The sequence below is a fragment of the Lolium perenne genome, chromosome 3, assembly GCF_019359855.2.
Source record: "Lolium perenne isolate Kyuss_39 chromosome 3, Kyuss_2.0, whole genome shotgun sequence".
In the NCBI taxonomy this organism is placed as follows: Eukaryota; Viridiplantae; Streptophyta; class Magnoliopsida; order Poales; family Poaceae; genus Lolium; species Lolium perenne.
In genome coordinates, this window is record NC_067246.2 from 52,734,842 (window position 1) to 52,750,020 (window position 15,179).

Consider the following 15,179-nt stretch of genomic DNA (forward strand, 5'->3'; position numbering starts at 1 on the left):
TCTTCTTCCTCGCGCCAGCGCCGCCTGACAGATCTCGCGCCGACGAGCTTCTTCCCGAAAAACCTTCGCGCGCCGCCCCTGCAAGGTCAGTTTCCACCTGAGCTTCGCACAGTTGATCAGGATCTTCTCTTCGCCGCCGATTCGTGGTCACGCCGGACGCCAACGCCTCAAGTCCAAGCCCTCTATCTTCGCCGGCAAAATGGGGAACCGCCACACCATTGCCGGTAAGTTCGCCGTACTTGAGAGAGAAATAGCGCAGTAGGATCCGGTTACTTAAATCTTTACTGTTATACTTGCAGCCAGAAATATGTCGGATAGTTCCCCAAAATATACTGATAGTTCTCCGAGTAGCCCTCCACCCAATCCATCGGAGCCCGTTTTCATCGAGCCCTTAGCATCTCTGCCACCAAACATTTCCGACACTCGATTAGCTCAACCTTACTCCGCCTCTTCTAGCAACCTTCTCGGAAGAGTTCCGAATGTAGCTGAACTACGTGAGGAGTTGGATAGCCGCAAAAGTTGGAAGGGCAAATTCGGATGGCCGCAAAAGTTCAAGAAGCGGAAATGAAGAAGGCTTCAAAAGCCCAGAACCGAGAAGGGAAAAAAGGTCCCTGTGACGTCACCGAATCCGAGCTCGAGGCCTTCGAGAAGGAAGGGCTCGTTTATCCAGGTTCTTGGAAATTCACCAACTCCACAACCCCAACTCCGGCAGCTGATGAGCGGGTCCTCACCTAGGCATGGGTGGAGCGAGGCCTCTCGCTTCCGCCCTCATAATTTTTCTAAGAGGTGCTCAACACTTATGGGCTGCAGCCCCATAACATATGCCCCAACGCCTATCTCCTCCTCTCCAACTTCGTCACACTGTGCGAAGGTCATCTTGAAGTCCAGACAGATGTACGACTCCTTCAATTCTTCAACCGCGTGAAGAAGGAGACGAAGGAGAAGGTGATGGTTAACTGCGGTAGCATGACATTTGTGCTCCACCCAAAGAGGGTGTTTCCGCCCCTTTCCTCGCACAAGTATGTCCGGTACTGGAATGCCGGATGGTTTTACATCAAGGACAAATCCCTTCCGGGGCGCCACGATGACTTCCCACATTCTCCAACAACCCCCCGGAAGAGCTTGCCAGGTGGAGCTACATCCCGAACCTTGCCCAGCATCCGGAGCTGGACAAGATGGTCCAGAGGATCTCCAAGTTGGTTCATGATGGTCTGACTGGAATGGACCTAACTTTAGATGGTTTGCCCGCCGGATCCAGCCGCTGAAGTACAACAAGCGGCTCATCTGCGAGTACTCCGGAACAAAAGATTTGCTGCGGGTGACCAAGGATAACTTTCCCACGGATTCTCTGAACAAGAGGATCCGGACACTAGTAAAGATCACCCGCAGCCAAGTGGTTCCGGATATCATCAACGATATCTACATCAACAACACCTACCCTCCGGTACGTTTCACACTTAGACATTTTGCTATTCGGCTTTGCATGTATATAACCTTTCAACACTTCTTTTCTAGCTCAATACTTTGGCGGAGGAAGATTTTGGAGTGCTTTTCCGCACCCCCGTCAACTCTGGGAAGACGGAAGAAGCTCCAGAGGAGGAGGAGGAAGAGGAGAAGGAGGCGGAAGAAGAAGAGCCAAAGAAGAAAAATGCTCCTTGTCCCTCCAAACTTCCCCGCGGCAAATCCTCCGAACCCGACGTCGGAACCAGCGGTGATGGCTCAGCCAAGAAGGCCAAGACCGCTCCATCCTCCGGTGCACGGTGCTTCGATTCCAAGAAGGCAGAAACTTCGATTCCAAGAAGGCAGAACGCGACCGCATCAAGATGCCCGCGACCGCCGGAAAAGGAACCCGTCCGACGCTTCCCGGAGCTACGTAAGTTTCCGGAATGTGAATCTCTTTATATTGTAAGGCTGAACTTGTTATTCATTTCTTCGTTACTTGGATCAGGAGCCAGAAGGTCGTCACTTCACGGGCTACAACCTAGAAGACGATCACCAACTTTATGAAGACTTCTCCGCCCGTTGGACCCAACACCCCCATAATTCCGCCCATCACCTCTACCGCAACTCCTCAGAAATCTGTGGCTAAACCTCAGCCGTCCACCAGCCCTGCCGCTAGAAAACAAGCTCAAGAGGAAGTAATTCCTGTCAGCAGCGGGCAGAAGGATGGAAGCTGCTCCGGAACCAAGCGGGCTGCCGCCGAGGAAGCCAAAGATAAAGAAGAGGCGGAGGTGACCTCTGCAGATAAGGCTGAAGCTTCGGCTAATGATGCCATCGTGTTTCCGGAGAATTTTGGAGATCCCTCTGACATATATGCCACGTCCAAGGCGTACGCCACCAAGTTTTTCCACAAGCTCACCGAGGCGGAGAAGTGGGAACTCGAGCAAGATCTGTTGAATGCCATGCTGCAAAATGCATGGAGCAAATCTGATGCTCAATCTTCCGAGATTGAGCAATACAAGAAAAATACCTGCGAGTTTCTCGACAACCTTCTCTGCAAGCGCAAGGTAAACCATTCTCTCAGTAGCCCCCAAGTATCTAGGCGGAAACCAATTCTAGTTTTCCCCTTGATACTTTGAGTGAACTAACCTGAGAAATTTTAATTTAAAGTGTCGTAGTAGCCCCCAAGCGTCATGTCGGAAACATATGCGATTCTTGCAAAAATTAGCAACATATGCGACCTTGCCCATGCACCATAGCTTCTCTTTCTGCACGGTGAGACCGGCGCAGAGACACGGAATGTCGGCTTTCTGCCACACATCACAACACACAACTTATGGGTCCAGCTTTGGCTCAGCCGGCCATTTATGGTACTGGCCACACTCTCGGATAATGTCCTTTCGGTCACCCTCGCAGCCATCACCTGACATGACCATGGTTTTTGTCTCACCCCTTCTCTATCTATCCATATGCTACAATGAAAGTTGTTATGGGTCCTCTGCGAATGTGTGGGGTGCAGGATTTGTTTGGGATGATTGGGATTTTATAGCCACATTTACAGAAATATGATTGTATAATAAATTAGACGCATACATTAGTTGTATATCTTAACTAAAGCTACGGGACCACATCAAACCATCTTGAAGATGTGGAGATCTCAAAAAATATCTTGAAGATATGGCACCGCATCTTGAGGATATATGCACAAGAAACAATATAATTAAGCACTGTCATATACGTCAGTTGCACATGTAAAGGCTAGAACATTACATCATGCTCTTCGAAAAAGAATTAAGCACTGAACCGTGTAAGAAGATGAACAGAGAGATTAATAGTCAGAACGAGAAGAGAAAGCCCTCCACCTAAATTGTATTAAATTTTCCCCACTATAGACGTCGCATCCAATTATAAGACGTGTTATAGTGAACCAGAATTATACGGAGGGAGAGCGGCGATTTCCCGGGAGGTCTATTTCATGCTTTAGCCACTGATTGAGTGCTTTAAGATTCGTGTGCTTAACATTTCATCAAGTATCATTAAATTCCTGTAAACTACATGACCCTAGAATGGATGAAACATAGAAAAACTGAGTGAACCGGGGAGAAAGACATTTCTTGAAACAATGGGGAGACAAAAACAAAAACAACACACACAACAAGGAACAAAGGAGGTTACTTTGAGAAAGCTAAGAGACAGTTACATGGAAGCTAGAGCTATCGGTAGGCCGCAAAACTACCATGACACACAATAAAGCTTTTGTCCGCACTTGGACTTCATGCATGCGGGATACCAATCACGCCGTAGATGTACAAAGGACTAATCAATAATTTTGTAAACAATATATAGAAGAAGAGAAGTGTGTGGCTCCACTTTGATAGCCAGACAAATCCTAAAGCGATTTTTTCATGATATAGGAGGGTGGGCAGCGAATGGGCCGCTGGTGGGTGTTCCAGGAGCGCTAAGGTAGCGCAGGGAAGTAGGGAAGGGGGTTGATCCATTCTGGGGCTACAGAGGCTATTGCATTTTAAAGCATGCAAAAGAAATGGTAAAGCTGGTTATTGCATTTTTTTGGAAAACAAAGAGGCACCTAAAACGTTACGGCGTTGCTTCTAGTACAACATTTTTACTTGTTTCCTTCATTTCCACCACTACCACGAGGTATATGTAACCAGAAAATGATATATGACCAAACAAAGATCAGATAATCTGAGGAGCAGGCTTTATTAATTTCACAATTATTCCCATACGGAGGGCTAAACATAATCTATTTTAAGCACAACTTCATAGATTAGATGTATGGAATCGGAAGTTCTAGTGATGGCACACACTAGTAGCTACATCCCAGCCGACGCTTCTCCTCCGACAACTAAACTTGCATCATTATTGCCCCAGAAGAGGAAATGTGTGGGCTGCAAACACCATTCAAATCAAACCAAACATAAGTTTAGGAGAGCATGTATAGGTGCATATAAAAATGATCAAAACTATATGCATGCAATTCCCATCTCTGTACTATGTACATTTCACTTACATCCACACTTGTAGCCATGCGCGAACGGCTTCTTGCAGAAATTGGCAACGTACGCGACCTTGTCCATGCACCATAGCTTCTCTTTCTCCGCGGTGAGACCGGCGCAGAGACACGGGATGTCCGCCTTCTGCCACACGGCGCAACAAGCATCTGACGGATCCATCTTCGGCTCCGCCGGCCATTGCTGGTACTTGCCGCACTCCCGGATCATATCCTTCCGGTCGCCCTCGCAGCCGTCAGCCGACACGGCCACTGCCATAGCCATGAGGAGGCAACATAAGCACATGAGTTTGGCCATGGCCATGGTTTTTGTCTCTCTGCCTTCTCTGTCTATGAGATGCTACAAGGGAAGTTGATGTGGTATTGTGGTTCCTCTGTGAATGTGTGGATGGGTGCACGATTTGTTTGGGGTGGTTGGGTTTTTATAGCCTAATTTGCAGACATGATCGTATTAGTTGTATATCTTCATAAATTGGACGCATACATTAGTTGTATTTCTTAATTAAAGCTATGGCACCACAACAAACAATCTTGAAGATATGGCACCGCGTCTTGAAGATATGCACAGAAAACCACATAATTAAGCTTTAAGCGCCGTCATACTACATAAGTTGCATATCTACAGGCTAGAACATTACATGATATACTTTCAAAAAAAAAAAAGCACCGAATCCTGCAAGGAGATGGACACTGGTCACATACGTTGGTGTATCTTTAGGATACACAGACGCGGAACCAACATATTAGGACCCCGTAAGATCGAGAAGAGAAAGCCCTCCACCTAAATTGTATTCAATTTTTTTCCAATAAGACTTTGCGGCCAATTATAAGATGGGATAAAGTGAACCAGAATTACAGGGAGGAACACATGGAGAGCTGCGATTCTCTCAGGGGGTCGTGTGCATGTTTTAGCCACCGATCCAGTGCTTTAATATTCGTGCGCTTTATGTTTCATCAAGTTTCAACAAGTTTTTTGTGAACTGCATGACACTAGACTGAATGAAACATGAAACAGCCGAGTGAACCAGTGCACAGGAGAAAGTGGAGACAAAGCAATAAACAACACGAATCTTAAAGCTAAGGAAGAAAGGAGGTCACTCAGAGAAACTTCAAAGAAGGTTGCCTGGCAAGTAGAGCCATCACTAGGCAGCGAACCTCTGTCATGACACACACATACACAATAGAGCTTTCATCCCAAAAAATCGTGATGATCTTCTTCAAGCTTGAGGTTCAATAAGCCAATACATATTCTGCAGAACGGATATAGCTTCCCAACCTCAGTTGCACATACCGTGCAGCTCAGTCAGTTGGGCTTCATCTTTATTTTCTACTAAGAACAAACAAACAACCAAGAAATCTGTCACAAAGAGGCGAAGCTTGACAAAGCTCAGTCATAAGAGCATCCCCACTCGTTGGCGCTCCCCACGCCCAAATCCGGACGAAACAACCGCCGGATTGGACGAAAATAAGTCGTGGGGAGTACCGTATTTCCAGTCGTCCACCCGGAGTTCGGCGGATAGAGTTTAAATTCAAACAAATCGCCGTCCCGCGCTACAAGTACGGCCAGTTGATCGGCAAAAGGAGCAAAAGGATCAGCCACAGATCGGCGATCGGAGGGAAATTACACGGAGACAGGCTCGTCGGCAGTCCCGGCCGGCACGGCGGTGTCCGACGGACCAGTTTCCTCACACGTCGTGGCCGAAGCGGCTGCGGCGGCCGACGATGAAGCAGCGGCAGTGGACGTCGAAGCAGCCGCAGTCGACGAGGTAGATGGTGAGGAAGCCGAGGTAGGAGCCGGCGGAGACGACGAAGGACTGGCCGGAGTGGCTCGGAGGATGTCGCTGCGATGGCCCTGGTACCAATTCCTCGTCTCCTCGTCCATCAGTTCCATGTCGCCGCCGCCCATGAGGAACGCCAAGTCTGTGTTCCTCTTCTTCGCCGCCGCCGTCGTCTTCAGCAGGGCGATCCGGACGCCTTGGTTGGCGAGCATCTCCCGCCACCTACCGTCGAACTTGTCGTTCCTCCCGTCGGCGTGCGACCTTAAGTCGGCCCAGCACTTGTCGATCGACGCCTGCATCCTGTCGGCGGGATTGCCCGTCTTTTTGAGCTCTTTGAGCTTCTTCTGGCCGAGTTCAGGGCGCCCTTCCGCCGCGCTTGCCGCCGGAGCGTCGGGGTTGTACTGCTCGGTCTTGCTCTTCGAGAGGGTCGTGCGGACTTCCTTCCACTTCTCGCAGTTCTCGAGGCGGGCGTAGACGTTGAGGAACTTGAACTGCAGGCCGGTGTCATCCGTGTACATGTCCAAAGCTCGGCGCAGCTGGGGAAAAAAGAGCACGGCGATACGGGTCAGCTAACGACGATGTACCTCGGTGATGCAGGGTCGACGGAGCATACCTTTTGCTCCAAGTCGTGGCCGCTGATCGGCCGTTTGTCGCACTCCTCCTGTATGCCGTGCCATTTGCTGCACGCCGTCTGCATGAGCCCCCAATGGGTGGCCATTGCCTTGTCTCCCCGGAACACGTTCATGTTTGTCTTGTTGAAGTAGGGATCGACGAGTTTGCGCTCCTCGTACGTGAAAGTATAGAGATGGTAAACCTAGAGGGGGGGTGAATAGGTTTCTACAAATTTTAATTCTTTCTTTGCAATATTAGGCTTTGCGGAATATAAAGATGAGCCTAATGCAAACTAGGTGAAGCAACCTATATGAGGATACAACTAACTCGAGCACGAAGGCTCTCACAGCGATTAAATCACAAGTAAGGAGTTCGGTTAGAGATAACCGATAGCACGCGGAGACGAGGATGTATTCCCGTGTTCCCTTGCTTTGCAACAAGGTACGTCACGTTTGGAGGAGTGGAGGTCCCACGAAGGATTCCCCGCGCCACGAAGGCTCACCCTATTCTCCGGAGCCTATCCCACGAAGGAATAGCTCACTCACTTGTGGTAGACTTTGAGGTAGCCTCCAAACCTTCACAATCTTGCCCGGAGCAAATCCACAGCCCGGATGCTTCCGGACTCCTCTTGCCTACCTAGGGTTTCCAAGGAACCCTAGGAAGCAAGCTTCTCAATGAATACAAGGGGGAATGAGATTTGGCTTGGTAGAACGGTAGATCGGGTCCTCCTCTAATGATTCCCCGGAGGGATTTGAGTTTGGGTGGAGGAGGAGGGAGATCTGAGGCTTTTGGTGTTTCTAGCAATGGAGTATGAGAGAGAGAGCTCAAGAACAGCTTGTAGTGTAGTGCCTAACTGTTCAGAGGTAGGAGAAGACCTATTTATAGTGTTCTTCTAAATACGGCCGTTGGTCACTTGCCACATCAGCAGATTCTTCGAGAAACCCGGTCAACCGGATTTGGCGCCGGACAGGCCGGTCCACAGCCCGGTCAGACCGGGCCACAGACCGGGCCGGCCGGTTTCCAACCGGAGCTGGGACCGGGACTTGACCGGGCAGGCTTCTGGGCTTACTGGATGTGGCCCGGATGTCACAGGCGCAGAACCCGGTTGCTGACCGGGCCGCTCGGTCAGGCGCCTGGTCAGACCGTGGACCGAGCAATGGTCCGAAACCGGGCTGGTGACCGGACGCGCGCCGGATGGCTTCGTTTCTTTACTGGATGTCGCCCGGATGGCACCGGTTCAGGGTCCGGTTGGCGACCGGGCTGCCCGGTGCCAGGGCCGGTCCAACCGGATCTGTGACCGGCCTGGCTCAGAAAAACTAGCTGATTTTTCGTCGAATTGGGGGGGTCTCCCGTTGCCTTTTGTTCCATTGCAACACCATCATACCTCTTTGGCTAATACCTGAAAGTCATCTTGTAGGCATGTATTAGTCCAAATACTCTAGCACGGTGTCATAGATACCAAAATAATGGATAAGGGTAAAATACCCTTACAATCTCCCCCTTTTTGGTATACGATGACAAACCGAGCTAGAGTCACACATAGATATTATGATAAGTTCTAAACCTTGATTCCATATAAGATATTACGACAGCTCCCCCATAATGTGTGCACTTGGAGAGTTTGCGTTTGAATGCAAAGTGCACCATTTGTGGAATATGAGAAGCTCCCCCAATATCTTTAGGAAACAAGCATGGTATGGACAAGTATATCAACATATATAAGCATAAAGCATGATTATCCATAAAGCATGATTATCCTAACATAGAGTAGCACACATAATAGTCGTCCATACATATCCATACATGAATTATTCAAAGTAGCAAATGGTTCTTGAGAAATCAAAGCAAATACGCACAAGCCATATAAAATCCAAATAAAGCAACTCCCATGGCTTGTGACAACCGAAAGAACCCCGTAATTCTAGACTCTACTCTCTTCTCCCCCTTTGGCATCGGAACACCAAAAAGGCGAAGAAAAGAGGAGAGATGCTAGCGTCCCATCAATAGAAGTGGGGCACCGCGGATGGAGAGTTGCCATCACCATCCCCATCGTCAGCCTCGTCATCATCATCCTCATCATCATCCTCTTCATCATCATCCTCATTACCGTCATCATCCTCTTCATCATCATCATCAGCAGGAGGTGCATGAGCAAATCTACCACCAAAGTACAGAGAAGGATCAAAGTTCTGGAACATCTCATCAGTGAGAGGAGGCATCTCCCGCCTTGTGCATGGACAGGCTCCAACTCAGGGCCAGGAGGAGGGATAGGCACATTCCTAGCAGCCATGAACTCATTTTGGCGCCTCCTTGTCTCTTGGTTCAAAGAGAGACTTTGATGTGCAACATCATGTGTAGTTTTGCACATCTGCCATAAGCGAGAGAAGAACCGTGCGACACCACGCTGTGGGCGACGAGAGGAGCTGGAGCTAGCATGGTCATGGCGTGCCTTGGACCGGCGCTCAGAAGGCATCATCTCAGGAACGTCCGGGTTATCACCTTGGGCAGGGATTTTGAACGCTTCCATCCTGACCCGCTCACCTAGAGTATTGAGAGGTGCGGGCACAACCTTGTTGATGAGCAGCTGAACGTACTGGGCAAGGTTAGGAGTCAACCTCTCGCGAACACAGCGCCGTAACTCGCAGTAGATGAGATCACAGCCATCAATAGGTTGCCGGTGCTCAGGGAGACAGTAGTACATCAAGTTCAGATGATATGCACGGCATTCACTTGTATCGCCGGACTTGCTGATGAGAGTCTCACGGAAGAGCTTGGCAAGTAAGAGGTAGGAGTAGTACATCCCGGAGATGGTGGGAGGTCCAGGTGTGGGTTCCGGCGGATAGCAACCAGCAATGTCCCCACGGTTGAACTTCTGCTGAGAATATATCTTGAAGCCAGAAGTACGCCCTCCACCAAACCCCAAGGCTTCACAGAAATCAAGATAGTTGCAAGTGTATTTCTGTTTGCCGGTCATCCAGGTCATAGTCCGGGCTGCATCATCATGGAAAAAGACTGTGCAGTGAAACTGTCTCACCAAGGTTGGACAATAGCACCCATCAGTAGGTGTCAAGCACATAAGATCATACAGCCCCATCCGCCTCAAGGTCGCAACCACAAAGCGGAACTTGGTGGCTTCATACATTCCAATGACATCCTTGATGGCCTTGGGCATAACAATGGTGCCTTTCTTCATGTACTCGCGGGAGTCATAGAATTCTTCCCACATGACTTGCTGTGTGTTGGTCCAGAAAAATTGATCTCCCCCTGTGTAAGTGGGTTCCTCAAAGCGATAGGGGTTGGACTCTCTGAGTCTTCTCCATGCCCCAATATGCACACTACCAACATGGAAATCTGGGAGGACCTCATCACCATCCTGTGCTGCCTGTTTATCTTTCCTCTTATTGGCAGATCTCTTGATTCTGCCCCCAGTTGAGCTGCCACCCGTGGTCTGAGGAGCACGACCAGTAGAGCGCCGGGGTGGAACCCCGGAGCGCCTCCCTCTCTTGGCAGCAGGGGCAAAGTCCGCATCAGTCCTTTCATCACCTTTATGTCCACATCCTTCTCACCGTCACATGAACCAAGTTGCCCCTTTACGGGCATGGGTGTCTTCATTGGACTTGCATTGGTCATGTTGAATTTCTTGAGCATGTCCTTCACATACTTTTCTTGAGAGATGAAGGTGCCTTTTGCAAGTTGCCTCACTTGGAAGCCTAGAAAGAACTTCAACTCTCCCATCATGGACATCTCAAATTTCCTAGTCATCAATAGCTCAAAAGCTTTGTTATGATTGGGGTTAGTTCCACCAAAAATAATATCATCAACATATATTTGACATATAAAGAGGCCACCCCCTTTAACCCGCTTGGTGAAAAGGGTGGAATCGACCGTACCCATGCAAAACCCATCATGTAGTAAGAAATCCCTAAGGAACTCATACCAAGCACGTGGAGCTTGCTTGAGACCGTAGAGTGCCTTATGGAGTAAATACACGTGGTTGGGTCGGCATGGGTCTTCGAAACCCGGGGGTTGAGCCACATATGCGGTTTCTTTTAGGGGACCATTCAAAAATGCACTTTTCACATCCATTTGATATAATTTGAAATTGTGGAAAGATGCAAATGCAAGCAAAAGACGAATAGCTTCAAGACGGGCTACCGGCGCAAAGGTATCCTCAAAATCCATACCTTCTATTTGGGCAAACCCTTGCGCCACTAACCTTGCTTTGTTTCGTATAACAATGCCATTCTCATCTTGCTTGTTCTTGAATACCCATTTGGTCCCAATGACATTGATGCGATGATCCTTGGGTCTCTCAACTAGAGACCATACTTCATTACGAGTGAAACACTCCAATTCTTCTTGCATGGCAATTACCCAATCCGGATCAACCAAGGCTTCATGTACCTTAAGTGGTTCAAAACTAGACACAAAAGCATGATGTTGACAATAAGTGATAAGTAATGCATGGTGTCTACGAGTTACCACTCCTCTTGAGATGCTACCAAGGACTTGATCCACTTTCATGTCACTTGCCCTTGTAGCGGCCTTGATCTTCCGAATGGTTCCTTCATGATCAATGAATTCATCTCTTGCAAGTACTTGATCATGAGGGACCACTTGAGCTTGATCATGAGTAGAGGATGTTTCTTGATCGTCATCATGATCTTGCTCCATGGAATGAGGATCTTCTTCTTGTTCTTCGGATTGAGACTCATCTTGAGTGGAGGATGGTTCTTGAGTTGCACTTGATGGTTCGGCTTGAGTTGAGCTAGGCTCTACTTGTGGCGTGCTTGAGACATCTACTCCATCATCTTGATCATCGTTATGAACCTCCATGGGCCGGATGTGTCCAATGCCCATATGCTTGATGGCACTAGATGGATCAACATCATTACCTGCAACACATGGAACAACTTGCTCCACTTGGGAGCCATTATCCTCCAAGAACACCACGTCACAAGATACTTCAATAGTCCCGGAGGACCGGTTGTAGTATCTATAGGCGTGAGAGTTCTCCGCATATCCAACAAATATACCCTCTATGGTTCTAGTTTCAAATTTACCGAGCTTTCCTTTGTTGTTCTTAACAAGGCATTTGCATCCAAAGACACGAATATACATGACATTAGGCTTGTTACCGGTAAGGAGCTCGTATGGGGTTTTGTTGTGGAGGGGACGGAGGAAGAGCCGGTTGGAGTAGTGGACGGCCGTAGAGATGGCTTCTCCCCAAAAGTTGTGGGGTGAGTTGAATTCACTCAACATGGTTCTTGCCATCTCAATGATAGTCCGGTTCTTCCTTTCAACAACACCATTTTGTTGAGGGGTGTATGGCGCCGAAAACTCATGCTTGATGCCCTCATCATCCACAAACTCTTGCATAGTGTAGTTCTTGAACTCGGTGCCATTGTCGGTCCTAATTGCCTTGATCTCGGATTCATACATACGTTGAGCTTTCTTGGCGAAGGTGATGAACTCTCTATGGGTCTCGTCCTTAGACTTAAGGAGAAAGACCCAAGAGTATCTTGAGTAATCATCAACAATGACAAGTCCATACTTGCTTCCACCAAGAGTATCATAGTGTGATGGCCCAAAGAGGTCCAAATGAAGGAGCTCCAAAGGCCTAGATGTGGTAACAATACTCTTGATGGGATGCTTCTTCTTGAGTTGCTTTCCGGCTACACATGCACTACAAACACGATCTTTCTCAAAAGAAACACCGGTTAGTCCCACAATATGTTCACCCTTTAGGAGTTGTTTAAGATTCCTCATGTTAACATGACCAAGGCGGCGATGCCACAACCATCCTTCGTCATGCTTGGCCGCCATTAGACATGTGGAGAAGGAGGGGCTCTCTTTCGAGAGGTCAACCACATAAAGGTTGTTCTCCACAAATCCAACAAGGACCAATTTGAGATTGTCACTCCTAAAGACTTGCACATAATATTTAGTGAAATATGAATTGTAACCGGCATCGGCAAGATGATATATAGAAAGTAAGTTATAGCCAAGGTGTTCAACAAGCATAACCGTCTCAAGGCACAAGTCCTTAGAGATTGCTACCTTGCCATACCCAAGTACCTTTCCCTTTGAGTTGTCACCAAAGGTAATGCTTGACTTCTTGTGGATATCTTCAATGAATTGATCAAGCACACCTTTTCCTCCGGTCATATGATTGGTGCATCCACTATCAAACACCCATTTTGGACCACCGGAGGAATACCCCTACAAGATCAAGTAGAGGATTTAGGAACCCATCGATTAATGGGTTCCTTTGCAATGGCAACAATATCTTTTGGTACCCAAATTGAGTACTCTCTATAAGCATAGCCATTAGGAGGGCCAACATAGTTAGCATAGACATCACCATAATAATCAACAAATAATGCATAGTGATCGTTTGGCCTCGTGTGGGCACCACTAGTGGCTTTGCCCTTTGAGGCTTTGCCATTGTTAGTGGCCTTCTTGTTCTTATCTTGAGCGGGTTTCTCCTTCTTGTAGTTGTTCTTCTTGTGAGACTTGGGAGTATATCCAAGTCCATACTTTTGATTGTTTGACCTTTGCTTACTCAAGAGGTCATCCAATCCCATCTTGTTCTTGGCGGTGGTGAACTTTGCAAGTTCCTTTGTTAGCCTAACATTTTCCTCAAGAATAGATGCTTGCTCACAAGAAGATTCATTAGGATGATAGTCAAGACCATATTTGGTCACCAAGGACTCAAGATATGCATTGGTCTCAACATGCAAAGAAAGTTCCTCTTGTAAACGAACATGTTCCTCAACAAGTTTAGCATGCTCACTAGTAAAGGAAATGGAGGAACAAGCAAGCTTTTCAACATCAATGGGATCCTTCATTGATCCAAGAGCCTTTTTGTAGGATTCTTGAAGTAGATCATGATTCTCTCCAAGTTTCTTGAGCTCATCCTTGACAAGCTTGTTAGCTCTTTCAAGGTGGTCAAGATCCCTAGTGAGAGAAGCATGAGCAACTTCAAGTTCCTCCTTTGAAGCATTGAGCTCTTGGGTCAATAATTGAGCCCTATCAATAGTTTCTAGGTCCTTAACTTTATCAAGTTCATAAGTTTCAATTTGTTGCTTAAGGCCTTGAGATATGCACCTTTCGGTTTTTAGCTCTTGTCTTAGGAGATTGAATCTCCGTTCCTTCTCATTCAATTGATATTCTAATTCCTCAATGGACTCATCCTTTTCTTTGAGTGAGTCCATCAAGAAATCAAACTTGACAAGAGCTTCACCACGAAGGGTGCATCTAACATCATAGAGTTCCTTAAGCATAGTTAATTCTTCTTGATCTTCGTTTTCATCATCAAGAACACTAGATAGGGAAGGTGGAGGTTCCATTACCTTGGTTTCCCTTGCCATAAGACAAGAGCCAATGATTGGAGAGGAGGGAGAGTCATCGGAGTCATCATCTTGAGTTGTTCTTGCCATGAAGGAAGAGCCAACATCATTCTCCGTGGAGTAATCTTTGGAGTAGTCATATGTGAAGAGTGACCCGGGCTTAGAGTATGCTAAACCGGCCACTCCGGCCTCCTTCTCCTCATCTTCCTCTTCTTCATCGGACAAGTACTCGGCCCCAACAAAAGCTCTTCCCTTGTTCTTCTTGTACCGATCGTTGATTGGGTTCGGCTTCAATCTTGGTTTGACCCCTTTGATGAACTTTGGCTTGTCTACCCTTTTCTCATAAGGGCACTCATTTGCAAAGTGGTTATCTTCATCACAATTGTAGCAAGTTCTCTTCTTCTTCTTGTCATTGAGGAGCATTGGGAACTTTGCCTTGTACTTCTTGGCAAAGAAAGCAAAGTCGGTAGCAATGTCACTAGTTGAAAAGTCATCTCTTCATCTTCTTCAATCTCATAGTCTTCTTTGCTTTCATGGTCGGCTCTAGCTTTGAGAGCAAGGTTGTGTGACGCTTCATGGTTGTGTGAGGCTTCATCAACACGGTTCATTGCCTTGAGCCTCTTCCCGGCTTTGGCCATGCTTTCATTGGCGGCCACATAGGAGACTAGATCATCGGAGTTGAGATCGGCACTCTTGGTCATGATTTGCAAGTTGAGTCCAAGGTTGGTGTCTTCTTGTTTGACGGCAATCATAGCAATGACCTTGGATTTTATGAAGGCTTCGTTCATCTCAAATCCGTCATTGTACTTCTCAACACCAAGTCCCTTGACCCTTACTTTCAGAGCACCAAGCCTAGCATAGGCATCAAATATGGATTCTCCATCCCGAATCATGAATTGGTAGGCCTCTTGCTTTGCGGTCTCATAGAGAGCTGATTGGATCAAATCGGTTCCCTCTTGTAGTACT

At 47.6% G+C, this 15,179-nt stretch overlaps 1 protein-coding gene across 1 annotated transcript; it reads right to left on the reverse strand.

Moving 5' to 3' along the window:
* Positions 1 to 4,137: 4,137 nt before the first annotated feature.
* On the reverse strand, positions 4,138 to 4,827 carry LOC127338158 (uncharacterized). Its single transcript, XM_051364393.2, has 2 exons — positions 4,472 to 4,827; positions 4,138 to 4,349 (listed from the first exon to the last, which is right to left on the reverse strand). Exons 1-2 carry the CDS (start codon positions 4,773 to 4,775, stop codon positions 4,321 to 4,323), a joined length of 333 nt encoding a protein of 110 aa, XP_051220353.1. The 5' UTR covers positions 4,776 to 4,827; the 3' UTR covers positions 4,138 to 4,320.
* Positions 4,828 to 15,179: the final 10,352 nt, after the last annotated feature.

Coding starts and splice junctions, on each gene's coding strand:
- LOC127338158 (XM_051364393.2), bottom strand. CDS start 4,775: ATGGCCATGGCCAAACTCATGTGCTTATGTTGCCTCCTCATGGCTATG. Junction 4,350..4,471: donor GCATGGCTACAAGTGTGGAT/GTAAGTGAAATG, acceptor TGGTGTTTGCAG/CCCACACATTTCCTCTTCTG.